General features: G+C 49.5%; 1 protein-coding gene across 8 annotated transcripts; it reads right to left on the bottom strand.

The window, feature by feature from the left end:
• Positions 1-636: 636 nt before the first annotated feature.
• On the bottom strand, positions 637-21074 carry LOC309603633 (uncharacterized protein). Of its 8 annotated transcripts, none has more exons than XM_082338434.1 (21): positions 20909-21074; positions 19816-19872; positions 19014-19096; positions 17797-17962; positions 16966-17072; positions 16403-16630; positions 15190-15334; positions 14752-14901; positions 14338-14568; positions 13540-13733; positions 11174-11301; positions 10799-10968; positions 9825-10004; positions 9410-9544; positions 8932-9075; positions 8364-8495; positions 4762-7251; positions 3842-3997; positions 3310-3417; positions 3092-3142; positions 637-902 (listed from the first exon to the last, which is right to left on the bottom strand). In XM_082338434.1, the coding sequence occupies exons 1-21, from the start codon at positions 21005-21007 to the stop codon at positions 723-725; spliced, it is 5334 nt and encodes a 1777-aa protein (XP_082194560.1). In that variant the 5' UTR covers positions 21008-21074; the 3' UTR covers positions 637-722. The 8 variants fall into 8 exon arrangements, with proteins under 8 accessions (XP_082194560.1, XP_082194562.1, XP_082194561.1 ...); XM_082338436.1 differs by having other exon boundaries at positions 3328-3417; XM_082338435.1 differs by having other exon boundaries at positions 3842-3994.
• Positions 21075-21439: the final 365 nt, after the last annotated feature.

The following is a 21439-nucleotide window of genomic DNA, read 5'->3' as shown; positions in this document are numbered from 1 at the left end:
CTGCTGACCCACCCTGCCGACGGCCCCGGGCCTCTGAAGGACACCCGAGGGACGCTGACTGTGCCGAGAGCGGTTAGCTGAAGGGGCTTGATACCGAGGCGAAGCTGCAGGGAGAGAGCAGTTTTCACTCGGCTTGACATCCTCCCCCTCCCATCCGTCGCCTCCGTCGCCTCTGTCTTTGGAAGGTCTGCAGTTTGCTACCAGTGCCCTTTTGAGAACAACCCAGCTGTCCCTCGGGCTGGCTGTCGCAGCCACAAAGCGGAAAGCAGATCATCTCGGGAGAGTGCCAGCGCTTTTTGTGCTGAAGCATGAAAGGAAGGGAAAAACCCCACTCTCCTGCCCCACCTTCAATCCCTGGCGTGTGCTCTCCACCCCTTCATTTTGATAACACCTCCCTTTCCCTCTCTCCTCACAGGGAACGGCTGTGAACTCAAGAGGTTAAATCAGACAACAGCTCGTAATAGCTTACTCGTGCAGGTCAAAAACTAGTATAGTCTTTCCCTAAGCCACGTATTTACCGACCACTTGCTTTTTGCTACTGAGAAAGGACAGTCCTGCAAAGTTTCTTTTATTTAAAAAAAAAAAATTAAAAAAAATCACTTGCACTCGGAGATGCTTCCAAACGCAAGCAGAACAAATGCACCCCCATTTCCCACAGCAAAACATAATACATTTCTGGGAAGGGCACAAGACCGGAACCCCACGATGCTGCAGCTGGTCCTCTAGGGCACAGGACGGTTCAGAGACTGACCCAGCTTCCGAGTCTCTGCTTCCAGAACAGCAGCTTTGGGCTCCCTGGCCACAGCTGCTGAGGAGGAATCCAGCTCTTGGCAAATCTCTGGCAGCTTCCGGCTGGTCTTTGCACAGCAGTCTTGTGCCAGCTGCGTCTGCAGAAGGGACACCTGAAAGAGGCAAAAGGCCGAGCTCAGACAGGCCCACGCTGTTAGGACCATCCGTAGCTCCACGGTACCGGCTGTCAGGGAAGACGCGCCCTCTAACTCCAGCCCTCGCAAACACTTGGTCCTTGTGGAACGGGAAGTAACAGGTTCCCAGAGTCACCCCAAACTGAACTTCAGATTATCATCAACAATTCAAGTTTCTTTCTGGCAACGGCAACTCACACCTACAGCACTGACACATTACACGTATACTAAAGACAGAGGTTCCCTACAGGATTTAGTAACCCACCTCTTTTTTCCAAAAAAGAAATTTGGGCTACTGACACCTGAGTTCCACATGCTTTTTCCTCAGCAGGAGGACTACTGGTTACACAAGGTAGCGAGGAACCATTCTGTTATGACCTAGTTTGAAAACTTGACAGCTAGCACGTGAAAAGGGAGCAAACGCTCATTTTTCCTAACGTTAGAGCATTTCACAAAGGAGCAGAGCATAATTTGATGAACAAAGCCCGGGGGGGGGGGGGGGGGGAAATGAGCCTTAAAGGACTGCTGAGGCCTTGAAAGTCCTCAAACTCTATTATAATTTCCTGGCAACGCAGGGTTGTGCCTGCTGGGCTTTTTGGCGCGAGAGACCCAGCTGCTCTCACCTCCTGTTAGGTTTGCAGTGCAGCGCAGCCACAGCAGCTCTGGCGCCTTCCCCTCTGCCTGCTTTGGAGTGGAGGAGATGCCAGCACTGGGAGCAGTGCTCAGCGCTTTGCTGTTTCGGGGAAAACGGCTCAGGTCAGAGGTTTTCCTCTGTTTTCAAAGTGACGTGCGCTTTGCCAAGGGCTGTGTTCCACATGGCAATGCAATCCCCAACCTCAAGCTAGGAATATGAGAATATTCCTTCTTGGCGAGTGAACTCGAATAACAGAAGCAATTCCCAAAGGAGTTTTATGGCTTATGGAACCTGCTACGTTTGAATTACGATACCAAGGTCTGTCAACATAAAGCCAAAGGCGATGATAAAAAGTGGGACCCTAACCTGCTAAGCATCTAGAGCAGACTAGATGCGAAACTCAGGCAGCCAGCTCCGGAAGGGGAATGCGTGGTGCTGAATTAGAAGCCAGTCGTGCGCACGGAAAGTAAGACGGCAAAGGGACTTCACAGCAAACAATATGCGTAGGCTAGGGAACGCCACCACTGAAGAGAGGGTCAGGTCTGACCTTCTCTCTGAAATAACAAGGGCACCTTTGGGAAGGCTGGCTTGGAAGCCTGAAAAGCCCTCCCGCGCTTTGGTAGGTAACCCAGAGGTACGAGTGGGAGAAGCGGCCATCTGCTGCTAAGAGCATCTCCCAGGAAGCGTGAGATCAAGTTCCAGTTCCGCTGTTTCCCAGACCCAGAGGAGTGCCCTAACTAGCCAGCTGAGGACTATTCTTTGAGCAGAGCGCCTTCGTTTTCCTGCTGAACTGCTGAAGTAGGTCCACGGGGCAGGCAGACACAACAGTCACGAGGGGAAGGCGGTTCAGTTAGTTATCCGTAGCAACAGAACTTCAGACACCGAGACTTCCAGGTAAAAACATCCTTAGGCTGTAACCCGATGGCTTCAGCAGCATTCTTGGCTCACTTGCCAGAGCTAAGCATCATATACTTTACTCGCATAAATCTTACATGCATTTTGCCCTGAACACCGGTGAAGATTCACATCCTCAGGGAGACCAGGGTGTACCAGACCCATAAAAGGACATGGAAGAGAAGTGTGGTGACTGCTGCTACTGCTGATACCACTGTCAAAGGACGCAGTAGGGTTCAGCAGCTGCAATGTACATTCTTACACCGACCAAACAGATGTCCATGCAGCGCTTAGGTCTCTGACTCGGTCCGATATTGGGATCATGATTAGCACAGAACAGCAATACGAGACTAACGATTGCCTGAAGGCTAGAAGCTCTGGCACTGCCTTACATCCCTGGAGGCGAGGCAAGAGGAGAGGCAAGAGGAGCAACAGTGCCTCCATTTGCAGAAGCAATGGGTTTGAATGGGTGAATGATGTTGTTTGGCCACGGCCAACAGATGTGTTTGACTGGGCATTTCCACTGCCTGGTGTACTCCCTTCCTGACAGCTAAGCAATACTCGGGCTGTAGCATCGGGCAAAGTTGCGCCCATCAGTACAGCCACAGCAGCTTTTGAGGAGAGCTTTCCTACCCCTCACCTGGTTCCACAACTCAGCTAATCGACAACTGCAGCACCTGTGAGACTCCTCCTGTGAAGAAAACACAAGGATTTCTTTTTGGTCTCCAGTTTGGCCAGGGCCATGGTCTATACTTGACTTCTGTTAGGTCTATACCGGGGGGCTGCTGCCTCTGGGATTTGCCGTCGTTCCTCTGTATGGCCAGACCCTCCTCCCACCAAGTAAGATTCTGTTCTCACCTGTCTAGGAGCAGGCACCTGGAGCTGGTCAGAGAGAGAAAATCCGCCTGCATCTCGCAACGACCGACCTCGACAATCTCTCTTCAGTCTCCTCCGTTCCCGTTCCACCTGCACATTGGATAGGAGAAAGGGTCACAGAAACCTGCCACCAAACAAGGAGCAAAAGGGCCTCTGGACATCACGGCAAGGAGGTTTCTGCTCAGACTGTTCATTGCACCAGAGTGTGTTGGGGGCAAAAGGCACTCAAAGTAGACTATGGAAGAGAAAGACCAAGAGGAAACAGTTCCTGACACAAGAGGGTCAAATGTGTGTGTATGGGGACGCTGGGGCAAGAAGGGTGGTACCAGAGTGAATGTGCATTTGTGAAGGCAATGGGGTGCCAGAAGAGAGAGAAAATACAAAAGCGTGTGTCCACAGGGGGAACCGGGAGAGGGAAGGAAACAAGCAGAGGACCCCAAAGTGCTGTCTGTGGCAATGTGTTGTGTTCCAGAGGACCGTGAGGCTTTGCAGAGGCAGTGAAAGCCTGTTTTACCTGCTCAAGAGTCCTCTTGAGCTCAGCACTGAGTTGCTTCAGCTCAGTCTTCTCAAGCTCCAGCCTTGCAACTGCTTGCTGCAGACGTTCCAGCCGCTGCAACAGGAGTCTCTTCTCTGAGAGCCATGATAGCTGCTCCCCTTCTGCAACAGCCTGCTGGGTATTCAGAGAGGAGATTATGTGCGCTGGTGCCACATAAAGGTTAGAAGAGCCAGAAGCAACAAGGCGGGGAGAGTGACCGGACGCAGGAATGCACAGTGCTAAGTCCCTTCTTCTCCTGGTCCACAGACCAAAACAACATGCCCTCTTCCTAGGGGCCCTCCTCCAGATCACGTTGGTGAAATCCGAGGCAAATTTGCCGTCGTGTTTTTTTGGGCTGCGGCACAAGTACATCCTGAATGCGCAATGAAGCCTTTAACCTGATCAGGCAATGGTACCAATTCCATTATTTTCAATACACTGGAAAAGCTGGACCTCAGAAATCTAAATCTCTGAAAGCATCTTCTAAGCACCATCAGCGTAGCTGCTGTTCAGCCATCGTTCCGCTAAGTTTAGTATATTAGTCTGGTCAACTGTGCCCTTTCCTTTCCACGCCAAATCCTAACCACAACACGTTGGCTAAGCCTGCCTAGATAGGAGAGACCCGATTACCCATCCCCCACTTTTGGGCTTGAGTTAATTTTAGCAGCAAGCTCCATAGTTCTTTCAGTAGTTCTGGGCTGGGCAGAAAACATTCCAGCAGGTGAATGGTCTCTGGCCAGAGCTACACAGACAGGCAAGCCTGCTGGCTGCAATCCTAGTTTCTTTGGCCAAGCAGGTCATATATTTATGGGAATATATATTCCCATATCTTTATGGGAAGCATCATTAGAATCCTTTAGAGACATTTTAGTTGACTGATGATCAATCACGCTGCCTACCTGATGATGAAACCGGTCCGTGTCCCTCTCTGTAACCTTACTCTGCAGGATGGCTATTTCTTCCCTCAAAGTCCCATTGGCCTTTTCACTCTTGGTAAGGGCAAGAGTCAGTGCTTGTGCCTTCTCTTTCCATTTGGCTTCTTCACTTTCAGTCTGCTTCAAAAGAGCGGTCACCCGCTTCAATTCTTCCCCCTTTGCTTTCTGCTCATCTTCCAGTTGCTGGGTTAGCTCCTTCTGTCTTTGCAAGGCACGCTCTCTCTCCTGGAGAACTCTCCTCTTCTCTGCTTCCTCTTCCTCCCATTTTTGGAGTTTCTGGATTTGTTTCTGCAGGCTGTCCTCTCCATCTTTCCATCGCAAAGCTGACGTTAATTGTTTCAGTTCACTCTGCCTCCTAAGCTCTTGTTCTCTCCCTGTCAGAGTCTTCTCTAAATACCTGACTCTGTCTCTCTGGTACTTGATCTCTTCATCCTTCTTTGTCAGAGTCTGCTGAACATGCTGGAGATCTTCCTGAAGAGCTCTTATTTCCTCACCTTGAGCCTTGGTCTCTCGTTCCCTCCCACGCAAGGCATCGTCCAGGAGCTTCTCTCGCTCTCGGTGATGTCTAACCTCTTCATGCTGCTCGGTTAGCCTAAGCTGCAAATTCTGCAAGGTCTTCAGTTCTTCTTCTTGGTGCTGGAGTTTTTGCAGAAGAGTTTCATTGTCTTCATCTCTCTTCCTCACCACTTCCTCAAGCAGATTCACCTGCTTCTGGCACGATGCTAGTGCTACTGCCGTGCTTTCGCCACGAAGCCGGAACATGTTAATTTGCTCTGTCTGCTTGAGGAACTCCAAGTGGTTCTCCTTCAATATTTGGCTCATTTTGTCTAGGTCCTGCTCTAGACTCTTGGCCTGCTTGCCTTCTAACTCCTTCTGCTCTCGAAGCTCCTGGACATGCTCTTGCAAAGACACTATCTCTTGATCTCTAGCTTTTAGAGAAGATTCAGCATATTCTAGTTTTTGCAGCATACCTTTAGTCTGCATTGCTGCCTCCTCCTTTTCCCGTTGAAGCTTAGAGATAGCCTCCTCCAGAACCTCTATCTTTTTTTCTCTTTCTTTCACAGTCAGTTTTGTTGCTTGAAGATTCGTTTGCTCAGCTTCATGCTTTTCCTCCTTTTCCTTGCATGCCTCATGTTGCTTTCTAAGGGACAAAATCTCTTGCTCTTTTTCCTTTAGTGCCACTTGAAGGTGCTGCAGAATTTCCTTCTGCCATTCAGAGTCTTGTTGTTGTTGTTTTTGGAAGGTCTCAATCAGTTCCTTCTGAGAGTCAATCATTAAATCCTTTTCTTTCAGTATTGCCCTAGTGTGTTCTAAGTCTCGGTGCAAGACATTCATCTGTTCTGTTTTTTCCTCACAGCTCCTTGCTTGTTCCTTTTGGATGTCTATGAGTCTGTCCTTTTCTTTTGAGGTCTGCTCCAGTTGGTCACGGACAGTCCTCAGCTGCATCTCCATGACTCCTTCAGCTTCCTGGATTTGCTTTTGTTGTGACTCAAGCTCTTGATCTTTTTTAGATAAAGAAAGCATCATCTTCTCTACTTTACCACGAAGCTCTTGCAGGTACCCCTCTTGCTCTTCCTTGTACTGCTGCAAGAGTCTTAACTGATCCCTTTGAGAATCACACTCACTCTCTCTGTCCTTAAGAACTGCCCTCAGGTGTTCAAGGCTTGCATGCAGCGGTTTCACCTGTGCTCTCTCCATTTCCAGTTCTTGGATCTGCCGAGTCAGAGACATAAGCTCTATGTTTTTCTCCTTCAAGTTTCCTTTCATATGATCAAGATCCGCCTGCAGGTTTCTCACTTGTGATGCACCCTGTTGTTCTAGAATCATTATTTTCCCCTCCTGGAACTTGATCGCCTGGTCTCTCTCCTCCAGCTCTTTGCTCATCTTGCTGACAGCAGTCCTCTGCATTTCTCGCTGCTTCTCCAGGTCCCGTATCTGTTCTTGCTGGGATCTGATCTCCCGATCTCTCTCTTCCAAGTCTTTGCTCATTTTGCTTACAGCAATCCTTTGTTTCTCTTGCTGCTTCTCCAGGTCCCGTATCTGTTCTTGCTGGGATTCCATCTTCTCTTTTTTCTCTGTTATGTCCTTAATAACCCCATCGAGAGTAGTTTTATGCATTTCTTTCTGCTTTTCCAGCATTCTCATCTGCTCCTGGTACAACTTCATTTCTCCCTCCCTCTCTGACAGGAGGGCAGTCATATGAGTGACAGTCTCCTGCAAAGCTTTTCCCTGGGCTGCCTCTTTCTGGAGCATCTGGATTTTCTCCCGCTGCGTTTCCACTTCCTCATTTTTCGTTTTTAAGATAGACAATGTAGTTTGAAGTTCTTGTTCAAGGCAGTGATTCATATCTGTTGCTGTATTTGCTCGCGTTTCAGAGGCTGTGACTGAGTCCTGAAGAAGGTTTATCTCCCACACCAGTTCTTCTTTAACTGCTTGCAGTCTCTCCCATTCATGCTGCAAAACAGTGAGAAAAAGATTCAATAGTTCCGTCGATATATGTTTGCTTGTCATACTAGACTTGAACTCCCGCTTCAGCGGCAGTCAAGGGCTGCCCCCTCTCTCCCTGCCTCTCAGGATGTTGGAAGCCTTTCCCGTGCCACCCTGTAGGTTGCATCTTTCCCAGCTTACTCAGCCAGTCCCATCTTCCTTTTGGCCCTTCTCTGAACCTCTTCTGGCTCTAGTGTGGTCTTTTGGGCAGGAGCCACCAGAACTGCAGTCAGGATTTGAAGTCCAGACTAAGCATGATTTAGGCAGTGGCATGACGATATTCTCTCTATTAGGGAGGAAGGGAAGAGAGAACAACCCCAACATTTGATTTCCCACTTTGGGGTTTGGTTGGGGCTTTTTTTGGACCTCTACTCTGTAGAGTTTTCATGGTACCATCCTCTAGAACCCCACTGTCCCCTCTTGAAGGAGTAATGGTCAGACCACAGTCTGTCATTCTGTGGTTGAAATAAGGACGAGTTTTCCCCTTGCAGGCGTACATATTTATCTGGATCAGCACTTTTGTTTCTCAAATTCCTCTATTTTTTTTCCCCACTGTCTGCTCTCAGGTGGGCAATGTTGAACGGCTTTCTATTATTAGCAAACTTTGTCTTCTCACCCCTTTCTCCAGAGCCAGACATTTGGAAATCTAAATACGGATTTGAACAAAAATAATTGCCCAAACCATGCAATGTAAATAGAGACAAGTTTGAAAATTACTTTGACTAAAGCTTCAAGGGCGGAAACCTTCAGAATTGAGGAAAACAAACACCCTGAATCATAAGCGAGCTTTATATGACTACAGCATCTTTTCCTGCTCATTCAGAAGAATGCAATTGGAAAAGTGAAAAGTGGCAGGAAAGCAAAAGTCTGGGAAACAAGGAACGATGAGCGGAAGGAAGGGGAAAATGAGGGAAACTTGGTCAGCATTTGCGTACTCTGTATCTCCTCAGATTTGGACTGAACCTGTACAAGACCAACCAAAATCAGCTCTCCACTGGAAAAAGTTGCTCCTTAGAAGTATTAACAGAAGGCCAAAAAATAGGTAAGAAATGGCCCTCTGTGGCATCTGCCAGCCTCACCAGGACATCCTTTCTTTGCTTCTCAGTGCTCTCGAGTTTCCTTTCCAAAGACACCACCTCTTGACGCAGCGTCATAGCCTCCTTCTTTAGAGACTCTTCGGAGGCTGCTAGCTGCGATGTCAACTCTTCCACCTCAAGTGAAACATAACAAAGCAGTCAGAGACTACAGCTTGTCACTGTCAGCCGTATCACGTACTGTGAGGAAAGGGAAAGAACAAGTTTACATTTCACCCTGTCACAAGAGTACCAGATTCACAATGGATACAGCTGACTTGTTTAAAAATCTAAGTGGGTCACCACGTTCAGCTGAAAAACCACCGTAGAAAGCAAGACCAGCAGAGATCCATTCTGATCATTACTGGCAAACAGGCAAAAGGACTAGCCCATCTGTCCAGGGCAGCAGGTGAGATTCAGCTGGCCAGTAAGTCTCCTTCAGAGCAGCTGAGATGGAGACCACAGTATGATGGCAGTCAGAGGGATTATCCCATCAGCCTGCTGCTCTGCAATGGAAAGGCAAGTGAGAGACCGCCTCTTTGATGACTGGAGGAGCTACTGCTGTTGCAGTCACCTGTTTTTGTAGACCATCCCTCTGCTGAAGAAGGATATTCATTTCCTCTTTGATGGTTTGGCTTTCCTCCCTCTGCCTCTTCTCCGCTGCTTTGATCTTACTCTGAGTTTCCTGCAGCTCTGCTTGCAGTTTTTCTGTGATGTTCTGTAAACACAAATGGAGAGCAAGCTACTGAGACCTGCCGTGCCATCAGGCCCAGCTTTTTTCTCTTTCTGTCTCAAAATCACATTCATTCAGCCACTTCTTTCTGCTTTTCTACCCAGCTCTGCTGCCGTTGTAACCCTTCCTTCCTGTTGCTGATCTCTGGAGCTTACCAGGCTCGGTGCTTTCAGTGCCTGCAGTAGTCCTTGCCTCCTCAGCTGCAGGACTTATGTTTTATTTCCTTGTTACTGCCCTTCACTCCGTTACCCGGCCCTCTCGGCTTACGTCCAATTGCCAACGGCCCGTTCCTTCAACCTACCCTACAAGTCAGACTTACCTGCCCAGTCTCTCGCTGCTCTTCCACCTCCTGCCTGAGCTGCTCCAGCTGCTGGCAGGCTTCTGTTAGTTCTCCCTGAGTTTGGAGCAGTGTCTCTAATAAAGCATTCTTCTCACGCTCCTTTTCCAGCAGGACCTGCACAGAAATAAAGAGAAGACGGGTTTAAACTTCCCATAAAAAAATTTGTGTGGTAAGACTCAAAGACGGATGGGCTCACCCGTTCTCAAAGCACTATGCTGCTGGCCTCCTAGGTCATTATCTGCCCACTTGGAGGCACAGGTTCCTAAGTGAGATTGGCAGTATAAACATGGTCCATCCGTGACTGAATCTTCAACAACCTCTTAGTCATCGACGGATCGATAAGGAGCCCAGAAGAGTAAAAAAACCACACCCATTCTCCTTTCACAGTCTTTACCTCTTGCTTGGCATTTTCGACTCTAGTTCGTTCCTCTTCTTGTTGAGCTTGCATGGTAGCAACTTTCTGCTTCGTATCAAACAGCTTCTTCTCGTGCTCCCTTTCTGCCTCTGCCTTCTCCTTTTCCCATTGCTCCAGCATCTCCTGTAGCTCTGAACGGTGCCGTTCCCGCTCGCTTGCCTGATGAGAGGAGGAAAAGACTTCAAGATGGAGTCCCAGCCAAGCTCCTCAATAAAAGGTGAAGCTTCTTGCCTCCCACAAACCCCCACCTCAACAGGGCACAGTAGTGGCTTTGGGCCCTCCATCAATCACGTCCTATCAAGGAACTTCAAAGGAGGGTCAGCAGGTGGAAGAAAAGCAGATGTTACCTGCCCTTCTCGGATGGCTGCCTGTTTGCTAGCACCTCTCACCTCAGCATTTCTCTCCAGTCTCCGAGTCTCTATTTTCAAAGCTCAACTCCATTCTCATCAATGAAAAGATGCAGATGGACTGCAGGGTGAGAAAGAGGCCAGTACCCCGATGCCCTAGTCACAAGGCAGGCCACGAACTGAACTACCAGGAACAAGGGGCCTGTTCTATATGCTTTAAGCCCAAAGATACTACCTCTGTCAAGCATGAAAGGACAGAAAGAAAGGAACAAAGTTCCCGCGACTGCAGTTGGCAGGAATGCTAGGAGTCGACCTCATGGTAGACAGGAATCTGGTAAGATCCTCCCCCTTTGCTGCCACGCTTTGCGTGGGGACCACCCAACCTTCTGTTGAACTCGTCTTAGGCCCACACCGACTCTGTGGCAGCATTTACTGTCCCAGCATAGTCCTGTGGGTCTTCACGTGCCCTCAAGTACAAGCCATTGGCTCTGCTGCCGGGCCTAGCAATGTGTGGCCTATGACAGGTGATTGCTGCCGTTTCACACGCTCTTCTAAAGCCAGCCCACAAAGCTTGCTTGAAGAATTCAAAAGCATATTGTTTCCTACCATGTCTTGCAGGAGCTTCCTTATTTCCACTTCATGATCGGTTTGCCGACGCCTGAGGGTTTTGTCATACTGCTGTTCTGTCCGCAAGAGCTGTTGCGCCATGCTTTCCCGTTCCTGCCTCATCAGAGATCTCTCTGCTTCCAGCTCCCGTTGAAGGCACTTCACTTCCCCTGCAAACACGACAAATGGCAAGATTCAGTGCCTACACAAACAGTGGTTCTGACTTTACTAACCTTAAGGCATTTGAATTTCAGTGTAGGAGGGATCTGTCTCCAGCTCCTTCACTCCCCAGAAGCACTGCAGACAGAGAGCTATTTTTATAACATCCTCCCGAGGCAGGGGGATCGCCAGAAACAATGCACGTGAGGCTCTCACCTTGTATCACCTCCTTGGCCTGTGTGACTGTGTGAAGGCGGATTTCAAGCTGGCTCCTGGCGATCTCCAGCTCAGCTAAGTGCTGCTGAGCCTCCAACCGGCTGGATTCCAGGGTCTCCTTCACTGACCTACAAGTTGCAAATACGGAGAGAAATGAATTTCTGGCTCCTGACACCCACAGGGAGTTATTCCAGTAAGAAGTGGTTCAAGATCCCTACCCCTGAGTACACAAAATGGGTTGCATGGAAACTTGGAGACAGAAAGCATATTTCTGCCATTTAAAATAGCAATGCAGGCCCCTCCGAGGGAATGCCCAGGCTTTACTTACGACCTAGCATCACACAGAAAGCCCAGCCGAATTTGATCTCAGTAGCCAAATCTTAAATTGCTGTTGTCTGATCTATGACACACGGGTAGCTGTGCCCACAAACTCTGTGCCAGCAAGCAAAAGCCCAGCTTTTTTTCCCAGGCTCACAGCCCTTATCTCATCAGCACTTCCAAGTTGCTCTGCAGGGGGACAGAATAAGAGTCTTTCCCTGGCTGACTCATGACTTCTTAATGCTGTTCATAGCATAGGTATAGGCAGGTAATTTTCCAGACTCCCTGTATGTAAAAGGGACTAAAGAAATACATTAGATGATATAGTAAAATCTCATGCTTGTAGCAGCATTTTTAAGAAACCTGAACTAGATGTTACCTGAACAAGGACTACCTGAAAGGAGAGACGGGTATCCTTCGGTTTAAACTGTTGGAAGTTCAAAAGAAAAACTTGCTACTTTTCTTTAAGCATTGCTAAGTAGGCAGCAGCCCACGTGACTTGTCGCTCTTTCTCATGGAAGTTATAGTACTGCAGAGGCAAATTGTTACATCCATAGACTGCAACCAGCTGCCGCGATTGACACACAGGATTCTGGAACCAGGAGCTGAAGACACCTCCCTGATCTCACACAGGGTCCTGTGTGCCAGGTTCCTACAATACACAGCACTGCCTCACTAGTACAGGCATGCAATCAGGATAACATCCTTTGGGGTGAAGGGGCACCCGAGTGGTACAACAGTAAAACCCGCAACAGTAGGATTTCGCTACTTTGATGGACAATGGAGGATGTATCTTCAAGAAGGAGAACAAGCACATATTTCTGATTACGCCAATCTCTGGCAGTCCAAAGCAAATATGCTCCCTTTTAAGGTCAGTCTCTAAAACAGAACAGAAAAGATGATAGAGTCCAAAACTGTGGCAACAAAAGGCTCTTGAGAACAACATCTGGCAAGAATAGTTGCCACAGCCCAATAATTGACAAAACGTAATTCAGCTGGATCACATAAGAGAAGCTGGAGCTCAGAAGCAGCAGCAGCTCTCAAGAAACAGACTGCGTCAAAATGGTGTTTATCAGCCTTGCTAACACCATACTCTGGAGTGGTAAAGCGTAAAAGTCAAGAAGCAAAACACTCTCTAAACCATCATTTGTACAGCTCTGCCAGTTCAGGAGTCTTCCAAGATAGACCTAGGAGGAGGACAAACATCTCCATACGTTGGGTTGGTTTTGGGGGGTTTTTTTGGAAAAGGAGAACTTCTCGCATTTGATCTTAGAAACCTGATGCAGCAGAAGGGCAGAATCTTGTTCCTTCCCTGTATAACTTCTCCATGACACCTGTCTCTAAACAGCATGTGGTGAGGAGTACAGGACGCAGACATCAATGATGGGCAAGAAGTCCCAAAGACTGGCGAGCATTCAAAAGTTCCCTGCTGCTGGTGTAACCAAGTCTAGGTCCTGCACCATAGGTAACAAGTTAGCTTAGAAACAGAAGGCCCTCAAGGTGTTCAGCATGAGCCTCTAGCTTCACCCTAAATGGCAGTGTCCTACTCACAATGTCCGTACATAACAGCCTTGAATTCCAGAGATCCCACGTCAAACTACTTGATGAGCAAAGAAAGATCTATGTTCAAATACACAGAACAAGAAACCAAAACAAGAGAGAAGCTTCAGGTTTCAGCAAACGTCTGCATGGTTTAATTATTACTCGGTGCAGAGCCAAGGTACCAGATACTGAGGAATTGTATCGGCTTGCTTTGGACTTCACACAGGAATGTGCAAGGGGGCAAAAACAGGAGCCCAAGGCTCAGGAGAGCTTTGTTAGCTTTAGCTGTCAGAAAAATAACATTCAAATTATGGTATACTGGTTTGGGGGTTTTTTGTTGTTTTGTTTTTCTTTTCCCCCCACGAGATTCTTCCATTTTCTGTCCATGGAAGGTGAAAACATCTCAAAAGCGTACAGGATGCAATAAATCCCCGTGTAATGATTACCACCTTTATAATTACACACATGAAGTAATGTCCTGCCTAGGGTCTCCTCCCCGCCTTTACCTGGCCTCTGCCAGCTGCTCGGAAAGGCCTTGTCTGTCCCGCTCTGTGGCTGCCAGTCGCACCTCTAGGGCAGCCTTCTCATGCACCAGCAATTCCTTCTCTTTGGACACCCTGGCCAGTGCGTGCCCTTGGCAAGAGGTCTCCTGGCGCAACTGCTCCGGACCACTGCTAGCTGACTCTTGCTGGCAGCAAACCTGAAAGTGAGACAAAATACAGTTAGAGTCCTTTCTCTGGAGTTCTGTGCGGAGCCAGCCAGTGCCAATTCTGAATCAGCTAGAGGAGAAAGAGCTCCTGTACTTTGGGCTGAAAGTTTACTAAGACTGTCTAACAGAGAACAGACCATCAGAAACAAACAATTCTCCTCTCAAAGTTATCCCATACTACCCAAGATTGCACAGTATGAAATGGACACGTAAATGATGGCAAAGTTCCTAGTCTCCTCCAGTGATAACGATTCCCCCAAGCTCTTTTTCCACTGTACCGAAATCAGTTAGTCCAGAGTCAACAGTCTTGTGTGATCATCTATTTCTCCTCCTCTTCCTCAAAGCCTAGAGAGGCTCTAGCAATTCAAAGCTGCGTGTATGTCTTAAAATACAATTTCAACAATATCAAGATGTCATTCCCATTCTTAGCAGTACAAGATAGCAGACACTGACTTGCAGCTTTGTCCCGCCCTCTAGGCTCCAACAAATGGAAAACATCTCCCTTGACAAAAGCACTGCAGAATGCAACAGATACAGCTTAACTGAGCCAAGCAGCCAAAAGCCCACCCAGAAAGCACCAGGTTTTTGGTCTCACCTGACTGAGTTTCTCTTGGGTTTCTGCCTTCTCCTCTGCCAGTATCCTCAGCTGTACCTGCAGCCCCTCCTGTTGCTCCTCTGCTTTCTTCAGCAGCTGTTCCAGGTGGGCTTTCTCTGAGCAGAGCTCTTCATTCATTCTTTCACACAAGTTCAGCTTCTCCTGGTCAGAGATCTTTGCTCTCTCCATCTCGTCCACTTTACCTGACAGAACGTCATTCTCTTGCTCCAGCTACAACCACAGAAGCACAGAGGAAATAAAATACAGTAAGGTTTACTATGTAGAAGGTTTGGCTTGGACAGAAAAAGGAACATTTCCATATTCAGGCAGTCATACTGTCTGAAGCCAAGAGGTCTGAAAAGAGGCAGCAGCTGGAGAAGAACACCTGGTAAGATCTTTGGCAACTCTGCTCACCTGCAACACAAGTTTCTCCAGCTTCTCCACTTTATCCAATGCAAGGGCTTCGTTAACACTGCTCATCTTCGCTGTTACAACACGTAGATCAGCTACTTCAGCCCTCAGCTTCGTCTGAGCCCCTGTCAACTCTGCCACTGACTGCTCTGCCTGAAGAGACAAAAGAACAACAGGAAAACAAAGACAGGAAGATCCCTGACTTCAAGCGGCAACTGCAGATCCCCTTTTGTGTCTCTGACATACTCCCGGTTCAGTGCTCCCAAGAAGCACGTGGGGACTAACTACACCAAAGAGCCCGTGTGGGCTGATCACCATTTTCCAAGGAGAACAACAGCATTGTCCCTGTCCCTTCTGCTTCCACAGAAACAGCATCTGTGGTGGTCTTGCTATCACAGCTCCCTCTCCCACAAGTGCTGCCTAGGAATAAGGTGGCCATACCTTTTGCAGTGCCATTGTAAGCTCATGGTTCTCTTGCTTCAGCAGATCCCTCTGAAGGTGCGATTCCTCTAGTGTCTCTCTCATGACTACCAACTCCCTCTGTAATAGCGACTGTTTTCCTTCCAGTGCACCTAAGTCCTTCACTCTATGAGGAGGGGAAAGACTAAGTTTTTAACGTAAAAACATTCTTATTTCCAAAACCAAGAGTATAGAATCACAGAATCATTTAGGTCGGAAAAGACCTTTAAGATCATCGAGGCCAACCGTAAGCCTAACACTGCCAAGTCCACCACTAAACCACGTCCCTAAGCACCACAGTCCACACCTGTCTTCTAAATACCTCCAGGGATGGTGGCTCAACCGCTTCCCTGGGCAGCCTGTTCCAATGCCTGATAACGCTTTGGGTGAAGAAATCTTTCCTAATATCCAATCTAAACCTTCCCTGGCACAACCGTAGGCCATTTCCTCTCATCCTATCACTTGTTCCTTGGGAGAAGACACCAACACCCACCCCGCTACAACCTCCTTTCAGGTAGCTAACAGCTTCCTGCTCGTTAGTTCTCTCTCTCCTCTTTCATACGTTGCATATAAGACTCTCCAAAGGTCTTCTTTCAGTAAGGCAGATGTTTAAGTCCAGATTACTAGTCACACAATTACTTTTGCCTTCAGCAGTGAATTGATGAAAGAGCTTGCAATCTATTCGGGGAGATGTGCATGAATTTTCAATCCAATGATCATAGGATCACAGGATGATTCAGGTTAATATGACTCATGTTGCCAAAATGGCACTTCTTGCCCCAAAGGCTTTCTGTACTCAGTCTTGCAAGGAGATGTCAGTACAGAGGTGCTACGTTGCTTATGATGGTCCTGTGCAAATTCCTCCCAATTCCTTTAGCACAGCCCTGGGTAGCAAAAGGGCTGTACAGGAGACAGAGCTCTCTTTATGCTGGTCTCAATTTCTCACCAAGAATCAGTTTAACAGCAAAAACACTGTAATGTGCAAGACCTTTTCCAGTCTTGTCTTACTCAGAAGAGCTTCTGTCAGTCAGACAGTTTTTCCTATCCATTCTGTTGAAGGCAATAGTTTGACTAGGGACAGAAACAAGGCTGTGCAGAATGAGTGTGTTTTGAACGTGGACGCAGCCCATCTATGAACCCAAGAAGCAGCCACAAAAGATAATGCTGGTAACAGCAAAGTTTAAAACACATTTACCTGTTCTGAAGCTCCTTCTTCTCCATGTCCCCCTTGACTTGTAAGCACATCGCTTCCCAAGTCTTCTGGCTTATTTCCTGTTCCACTTGCTGCTGTGCCTGATCCTTTAGGACAGGTCTACCCAGAGGGACGGACTCCCAGAGCTGTATGCCAGAGCTTAGGCGGGAGCAGTTTACAAGTATAGATCCAGAAAGCCTCATGTGCTCTGCCTTCAGCTCTGACAAATCTCTGAAGAAGAACAAAGAAAGAGAGAACCTTCACACCACCATCTTTATCAGATGACTCCTTTTTGAAGCACGTAATTGCGCAACAGTAAAAGCCAGTTCATCTGTTCAGGGCCTCTGCACTGCTTATAGCCCAAGCCCCCCAGTTTTATCTGAAAATTAGCACCAAACAAAATGATTCTGAAAACAGCCTAAAGCACGCTTAATGGCATTGCTTCAGACTACCAAAGGAGAAACCCTATCTTTAGCTGCAACTAAAGTAACATCAAGGCTCAAAAAGCAGGTGTGAAGGGAAGCTACGTTTCTTCTGCAAGAGATCTAGCCTTAACTTCTACTCACCGGTCAGTGGCAGCCTTCATTTCCAGGAAATGACGGTGGAAGTTTACCACCTGATGCCATAGGCTGAGTAGACGGTTACGTTCACCTCTTAAGTAGCTGTCATAACGCTAAACATGCAAAGACAAAAAGAAATGCCAATTCAGCCTTCGCCGTCACTGTACAAGTCTTTCAGATAGGAGAGAGTACAACCACCATCACCAGGTCTCCTTTAATAACAATTCCGACAGGGGCATCAAGGACTGAACAGGCACCACATAAGCATCCTCGGTAGACCTGCCACCTGACTTCAAAGAAGGGAACATCCACACCACTTCTCCTGCAGGAGTGGAGAGCAGCAAAGCAAACTGATGACTCATCATCCCGCCTTGCAGAGGTGTCTAACAGTCTTGGTGGCGGAAGACAAAAACAAGTCCCTCCAAGACCAGTGTCAGGTTGGCTTACAACAGGCTATTGGTAGGGGAGGCCTGTCTTGTTCTTCTGTTGGCTGCTCTGCATGTGAAAACACACAGACCTCTCTGGTCTCCACTGACGTGGACAGAGATTTAGGAACTATTAAAAAGACGAGCGTTCATGTGGGACTGCCCTACAGTGTCCAGCAACAGCAAGCATTTGCCTTTAAGGCCGAGCAGTATGGTCACAGCAGGTGGGCATCTTCCATCACCACAATTTGCTGACGCTCCTCCATCTCACACCCCCGTCTTCTGCTAGTCAACACCAATACAGCCCCAGTGTAGCCACAACTTTCACACAGCAAGTCCTCCATGCCAGAAATAAAATGCATTCACCTTCCGCTCCGGCATCACGCCTGACATTCCCGTAGCCTACCCTTACCTCACATTCATTGCACCGTTCAACCTCCTTCAATTCCAGCTCCTCCCGGGCCTTCATCCAATCCGCTGTCAGTTTTCCAACATCTTCTTTGAGGGCTGAATTAACCTCATTTGCTTTATCTAGGTGCTCCCACAGGAGAGTGTTCACTTCTGCCAGATTCTCACATCTTGGAAAGAAAGAAACAGCAATGAGGTCACTGAACAACTGCTAGCCACAAGCAGCATCCCCCGACTTTCCAACTCCTTCAACACCGACTTTGTTGTCAAACGGAGAAGTAGTAGAAGTGCTTTCTAGGATTAAGTAAGACCTCTCTGTTAGGGCAAACTCAGTTGCTTCTCCTTGCTTTGAGCCTTCAGTTTCCATCTACAATTTTGGTTCCCCCTTCCTCTTCAACTTTGATGGTGCCCACAGTTAACGTCTTGCCTCCCCTTCATGCTGTCCAATCACTGGATGCATCATCTTTCTCTGTCGTTGTCCTGACCACCTCTCTTCCGCAGAGAGGACTCCAAGTTTCCATGGCCTTTTCCCTTGCAATGTTGTACCCACCGCTGCCCTCACCTTCTTGTTAAGCCTCTCCCTGTCCTTGTCCTATACGCTGCGTAAGACCTCTAGCAAAGACCCCACCTTACTGATCCAGTAAACCTCCCACCACAAAGACAGCACCACATATGTAGGAGAAACAGCTTTACCTGAAACCTTCAACCGAAAACTGAAAAGTCAAGCACTGCAGGCTAATGACTTTGGGGCCACAGACTAATATCCCACCCAGGCAACATTTCATGAACAAAATTTCAAGAACTGCTGCCCTGTGAACAAGCACAAAACTCAGCTTCCGGATCAAAACGGGAGCTGTGCTTCTCCCACCTTAGCTTGCAACATGCATAACACACCACACAGATGACTTTTACACCACACACAATTTATCTCTTGGGCAGAGGAAGAAAGAAAAGCAGAGAAAGAAATGTGGCAGAAGATGCCTGTGGTGCCAAGTGCTCTACTGGAGGACTCGGATACACGCACAGGATATGCTACTCAGGTAAAACCAAACAGGAAAGCTCCTGTGCCATGAAATGTTCAGGCTGCCAGGGTTTGATTCTCAACCTAAAATGGGGCTCTGCTGAGGAGCTCACCTACAGAATCATAGAATAATTTAAGCTGGAAAGCAACCTTTGGAGGTCACCCGGAACAACCTCCCACTCAAAACAGAGCCATTTTACCTTTGATGCTCCTCTTCCAACTGAAGCAGTGCTTTCTTCAGGCGGCGGTCGTCTGTGGCTTCCCACCTGCCTGGAAGGGATCCCTTAAGAAGAAAGGAAATGTTTAGTCAAATTCTTGTGTTCCTTTCACTGCTGTTAGCGTCAATCGCTTTCCCCTCTGTTTCTTTGGTAGCTCAGGAGCTCGTGGCTTCTTCCAGGCATAGCAGTGTCGTGACTACGGGGAGGAAGGGAGGGGAAGGGTGTTACTCAATGTGAGTAGCTCTCCTCAGTCTCCCACTGTTGCACTCTCACAGCTGGGTATCCTCAGCTCGTGACCGTGAGTGCTCACTTAGACTTGAAGCCTGGGAATACCCTCCTTCTCTCCTACCCTTCATCTCCTCGGTTTACGTTAGCCGTGAAGCAGAAAGAAAAGCACAGAGCCAGCGCTGTACATTGAACGCCAGCATTCTTGCCTTCCAAAACGCTCTTTCAACTGATTCTTTTTCAGAGACAGCCATAGAACGTAACAGGCAGTATAGCCCTCTCCTGAGACCTAGGACAAATGTTACTCCAGCAAGTAATAAAGCACTCCTTCACAAAATTAAAATCCTTCTTGATAGGGTCTTCTGGACTGGCATTTCTGGGACTACTGGCTGCTCTAAGAACAGCAACTGGACAAAACACTGATGGGCAAACTTACAGTGCTTCTTTAAATCCTCAGCTGGCAAAATCTTGGTTTCCTCTGCCATTGCTTTGGGGAGCTTTTTGTCTGCGTTAACGAACGCTACGTACGCTATCTTGAGTTAGCAACCTGCACACTCACCCCTCCTGCTTCCACGTGCTGCTCCAACTCTCGACACCAAGTCCGGTACTGCACTACCTAGATGGATACGTAGAATGCAGATGAGCAAATGCAGCTTGTAACAGACTTGGCTCCTCCTGCATTAGCTTTTCTCCAAGTCTTCACAGCCCAAGCACAGTGCATTTCACAGTGCTGCTGATGCAGTCAACAAGAAGGTGTTATGATACAGGGAAGCTGCACTTTTATCTAATACTAAAGAAATTGAGACAGGGTTGCTTTTACACGTAGCGCTATCTGCTCATCCTCAGATAGCGACGGCAAGCAGAAGGATGAGACAGACTTAGCCAGCCATGCCTGGCCTATGGCCACTATGTACCCCCAGATCAGTATTGCCAATGGGCTAAAAGTCCAGTCGGTCCTTGAAGTTAGAGAAAGGAGTTTTCAAAACGGCTTTTCAATATTTCGCAAGTAAAGTTAGTTCTGACCACAGCCCTGCCCAGCCACTGCAGAATATGGATTTCTGTTCAGCTGCAGAAACCAAAGCACGGGCCAGAAAAGCAGGACGACCGCACAGCAGCGCCGTGACCACCGCCAGGCGCTGGGCCGGGCCCGGCACGGCCTGCCCCGACCCTCCGCCCAGCTCTGGCACCCTCCTCGCTGCCAGCGCTCCTGCGCCCCGGGCGAACCGGGCCAGCGCTGCCTCTGCCCGGGGCCGCCCAAAACCGCCCCCGCCGCCGCGACTCCTGCCTCTGGGACAGCCCCTTGCTCCCGCGGCCAAGCAAGGGCGTTTGCAAGCCAGGCATCGTTCTTTGACTACGGAAAAGACCTAACGAGAGGCTCGGGAGGCTGGCAGCGGCAGAGCGAGGCGCCCAGCACGCCTGGGCGGGCCGGGCGGAGCAGGGCGGCTCCCGGAGCCTGGCCCGGCCTCCGGGCTCGGCGCCGTCCCGCCCGCGGCAGCGCCGGGGAGGGCCCCGCTGGGGCCGCGCGTTCGCCCCCCGAGCTCTCTGCCGCCGAGTCCCCTCTCGGCGCGGCGCCAACGGCCGCGGCACCCCGACACCGCCACTGCGGCCCGTCCCCGGGCGCCTCCCCCAGGGCAGGCGCCCCCGCTCCTCACCTTCGCCTGCAGCTTCCGCACCAGCACCGCTTGGCGGTGCTGCGCCTCCTGCGAGCTCTGCAGCCGGCGCTGCAGGGAGGCCTGGCTCCGCGCCGCCATGCCCCCGCTCGCCAGCCGGGCCCGCCGCCCGCGGGGCTCCGCCGCCTGACAGGCCCCGGAGCGGGGGCTGCTCCGCGGCCTGCCCCGGCGGACCGCGCTCAGGCGGCCCCGGGCCGCGGCCTGGCGCCTGCCGGGGCGGGCGGAGCAGCTTACCCTGCCCGCCGGGCGCGACCGGGAGCCGGGCCGCGGGGAGGGGGAGCCGGGCTCGCTCGGGTCCGCTCTGTGGCAGCGCTTCCCTTTTCGCTCCTCGCTGACGGGGCCGCGCCGGGCTGCGGTGCTGCCGCGGGGGAGAGGCCCTCCTGGCAGCGCTTGCTCCAGCGAGTTCTGCTCCGAGACCGTTAACGGCCCCGGAGAACGTTGGGGGCAAAAGGCGCTCCCTGGGGAATCCGGGAGAGAAGGAGCGCGAGGAAACGGGCCCCGACCCCAGAGTGT

This window comes from Platalea leucorodia (genome assembly GCF_965183815.1).
Source record: "Platalea leucorodia genome assembly, contig: HAP1_HAP1_SCAFFOLD_161, whole genome shotgun sequence".
Taxonomy (NCBI): Eukaryota; Metazoa; Chordata; class Aves; order Pelecaniformes; family Threskiornithidae; genus Platalea; species Platalea leucorodia.
The sequence above is the reverse complement of the archived record's forward strand: the minus strand, read 5'-3'. Positions and strand labels throughout refer to the sequence as shown.